This window comes from Sinocyclocheilus grahami, unplaced genomic scaffold, assembly GCF_001515645.1.
Source record: "Sinocyclocheilus grahami isolate Dianchi unplaced genomic scaffold, SAMN03320097.WGS_v1.1 scaffold228.1, whole genome shotgun sequence".
Taxonomy (NCBI): Eukaryota; Metazoa; Chordata; class Actinopteri; order Cypriniformes; family Cyprinidae; genus Sinocyclocheilus; species Sinocyclocheilus grahami.
This window is the reverse complement of record NW_015505407.1, coordinates 302,312-306,256: the sequence shown is the minus strand read 5'-3', so window position 1 is coordinate 306,256 and position 3,945 is coordinate 302,312. Positions and strand designations below refer to the sequence as shown.

Here is a 3,945-nt window from a genome sequence, read left to right as displayed (position 1 = left end):
TTATGTGTACATTTTCAATTGAGTGCTCAAAATATCATGTTTTTGTGCTAATACGTGATGTACACCTAGTGCAGCTTTAGGTTTCCAGGTAAAGCACAATATTACTGTCTTACTCAAGTAGTTTGATAATTCGCTGTGAACCCACTATTTCCTAATAATGTGTCGATTAATGTATACTGACGTTGTTCTAATTACTTCGTTTAATAATAATGTAGTGTAGCGCACAGACTTTATAATCATTGTGAAATTGCTGTTTATTTTGCTGCACGGACGGCAGTTATAGGGTAATGCGGGAGAGACGAGCGAGTTAGTTAGGCTGGTGTGCCCGTGATACAGCTGTTCTGCGTTCTGATTAAAAGTTAAGACAGAGCGTCTTTTGTCTGGTGTTATTCAAACATTACAGTAGACTTTGATTTACAAACTGTATTGTTTCATCAATTAGTCACATTAGCACTTGGCTAACGTATCCACCATTATTGTTTTACGTGTTAACAGTTTAGCAGCTAAACTTTAGCTGTGGGCACAATTCGCTTGCATAAGTGTTTTTGTATTTTATGTCATTATTATAAAAACGGATTGGAGCACTGTATTATTGTTTTATGTAACTTGCTCGCTAACTTGCTCAAGGACTCCTCTCTGTGCCAATCACAGCAGGCTTGGCCAGCTGACCAATCAGAGCAGAGTAGGCTTATGGAAGGGAGGGGTTTGTTCCGAACGTGCTTGGAACGAATCATTTCGAAATCACTGGCAAATGACTTTAATATTAAATTTTGAGAAAATTACAATGTTTTCTGACCTTAGATGCATTTAAACCTGTTGTAGGGGACTCCAACACAACATTAGGACACTTTAAAATACCATAGGACCTGCTCTTTAAAACATCTGAAAAAACATTCATATCAGCAAAGGAAAGAAAACTTTAACAAACATTAGGGTGTGATTTAAGGAAAAATGTCAAGGAATGGAAAGCTATTTTCCAACACAAACATGAAAATAAAAGAACAAAGGACCTTCTGAAGTTTCCTTAAACTTCTCGCTGCTTTTCTTCTTCCTCCACTTCCAGGGTCTGAAGATTTTACCCAGGGTAGAGAACTTGCCCTTGCGCTTGGGAGGAGGGGTGCCGTCCCCTGCCGTGCCCGCTTCGCTCCCTGTGCTGCTGTGCTGGAGGTCACCTTCATCATCTGGTGAAGAGACCGAAAATTAGGCCTTGGGTAATATGGTTAATAGGGTTGGGCCGACAGGCTGACAGACATCACGATGTTAAGCTGACATCGTGATTACCCACACCCACACCCTCTCCCGCAATCCACCGCATCCCAGTTCCGTGTTCGGAAAGAAAATGAAGTGTACTACGGAAACCCTAAAGGGAATAAATAGCCTACGAGATGGGGAGGATAAAAAAAATGTCAATACTTTTTCTCGCAATTATATCATTGGGTAAGTATAGGTGACTGTATATAAATTGCGGGCATCAGGGAGCCGCTATTGAAACCGCTTTTGATTGCGCGCTCTCATTTTACTTTCACTTTTGAGATTCGCAATCACAAGGACTCTATACTATGGAGCGGTAGTACTTACCACACATTTGACAAGATTAGATGTTTGTCATTGGTGCTCAGGATCTGCAAATCATTCACCATCTTCCTATCAGACATTTCTCCTTACTCTGTGCATGTGGTAAGTGAACCGTCATGTACTGTAATGCAACAGGCTACCACTAGCAAGCGGCTAACCTTTTAGTGGCTCCGTATAACGCGTTATTTGTTTCACGCTTTGGGCACGCTGTCCCCCTTATATGCAACTGTGTCCTGTGCACTGGCTTGGATCCAAACACGCCCTCATGCACAAAATACTTGATACCACAACCCTTCTCCAACCTCAATATCAAAACATACTAAACTGCGGAGCCTCCTTACAGGCACTATTGATTTAGACCCCAATGCAGAGTGTTTTCTGGCGGCTCTCGTGAGAAGACGAGCGGATCCCCATTGCGGACCTCAATCACATCTCAGCATGGTGAGCTGCCCAGAGGCCACTGCTTCCCCACACATACACACTCACATTCCTATCAGGTCCAGCACTGCTAAGAGACTCACAATCTCACATCTTTGGCCCATTCAAATGGGTGCTGAGCAAAAACAGTAAAATGTTTAAATATTTTTACTATTTAAAATTGCTTTATATTTTAATAGATTTTAAAATGTAATTTATTCCTGTGATCATACATAGCTACATTTTCAGCATTACTCCAGTCTTCAGTGTCACATGATCCTTCAGAAATCATTTTAATATGCTGATTTGCTGATTATCAATATTTAAAACCGTTGAGTAATTTTTTTTTTCAGGATTCTTTGATGAATAGAAAGATCCAAAGATCAGCATTTATCTGAAATAATAAACTTTTGTAACATTATACACTATTCCATTCAGTATCATTTTTATTAATTTTTTTGGGAAAGAAATTATAAAAATGAATACTTTTATTTAGCAAGGATGCTTAAAATTGATCAAAAGTGATGATAAAGGCATTTATAATGTTACAAAAGATTTCGAATTCAGATAAATAGTGTTCATATCGATATCGGAATTATATCGTATCGACCGAAATTAAGAAATATATCGTGATATCAATTTTGGCCATATCGTCCAGCCCTAGCTGAACGTGGCTTTGAACTTTCCAGTTGATGGAGCTGGGCCTCATTGTACTCTTTTATACACCGATGAAGAAGCTGTGTATCCCCATAAGTACAGTGAGCTGGCATTTAAAAGTCCAATATTTTGCCATTTGGAGAACATCGGCCTATAAAAGTTCCTGTTTAGCTGTGACAGTTATAAAACATTGTCTGCATTGAAATATTTTGAAGTGAATTTTAAATATATTTTCAATAAATTAATACTTTTACTCAGAATAATGATGCATTAGATCAGTGGTTTTCAAACCCTGGGTCGCGACCCTCGAGACTTAAAAAATGGGTCGCCAGGATGAAGGAAAGGAAACATTTAAGGAAAATGTATATATGCATTTAACAAAGTTCAAGACTCAGGAAAGGAGGAAGCGGGAAACGGCAAATGTAACTTTAATAACAAAATAAACATAAAAAAAACAAATGAAAGTAAGTGGCAGCCGCCTCACCGTAGACTCCAATGCGTATCCTTTCTCTGTGTTTGCGCTCTGAGCAACAAAGGTTTCTATTAATGTGTTTTTGTAGCGTTGAACATTGTAGCCAATCGCAGACATACCTGTTGATTTCTTAAATGCAATGGCCAATCAGAGGTGTTTCAGAGCCAACAAATATTAACACAATCAGCATATTAGAATAATTTCTGAACGATAATAAAGGAGAAGAATAAGGAGGAGGAAAAGGAAAAGGAGAAGAGGAGGAGAAGACGACAATATTACTGTATTTTCACTTTACTATATTTATATTGTAATCTTGATTAAATAAATGCAGCCTTGGTGAGATGGAGAGAATATAATTTTTTAGAGTATATTACAATTATATATTATCTACTATGGAAATATTCATGAACTTTCACAATTGATAATATTAATTAAAATATTACTATTTTTCATGACTTTTCAGACATAAAAATCACAATTTCCTGATATTTTCAGGTTTTACAGAACCGTGGGAACCCTGTTGGCTGTTTTTCATTCAGTAATAATTTATTCTATAAAACATGGCATGTTAAATAACCACAGGTTAAAAAAACTAAAAGGAAAAAAAAGAACAATTAAACCCAAAAATTAGATCCATTCACTTTAACAAATTCAGTAGGTAGTTGTTAGATGCCTATAACCATCATGATCCATCCCTAATCTGCAGAATGTCAAATTTAGTAACCTTTATTTGTAAAGGGCTACCTTTATACTACCTTTATATTACTTAATGCTTCTCACTTTCATTAAAATGTAAGGCATTTTAAAGGGTCATGAAACCCCCC

General features: G+C 37.3%; 1 protein-coding gene across 3 annotated transcripts in view; it reads right to left on the bottom strand.

The window, feature by feature from the left end:
• Positions 1–3,945, bottom strand: part of LOC107597106 (phosphatase and actin regulator 4B-like) — a 47,915-nt gene that overhangs the window by 26,104 nt on the left and 17,866 nt on the right. For all 3 annotated transcript variants that reach the window (XM_016288017.1, XM_016288019.1, XM_016288018.1), the window contains exon 2: positions 1,011–1,181. In XM_016288017.1, coding sequence (XP_016143503.1) covers positions 1,011–1,181 — 171 coding nt within the window. The remainder of the gene's footprint in view (positions 1–1,010; positions 1,182–3,945) is intronic.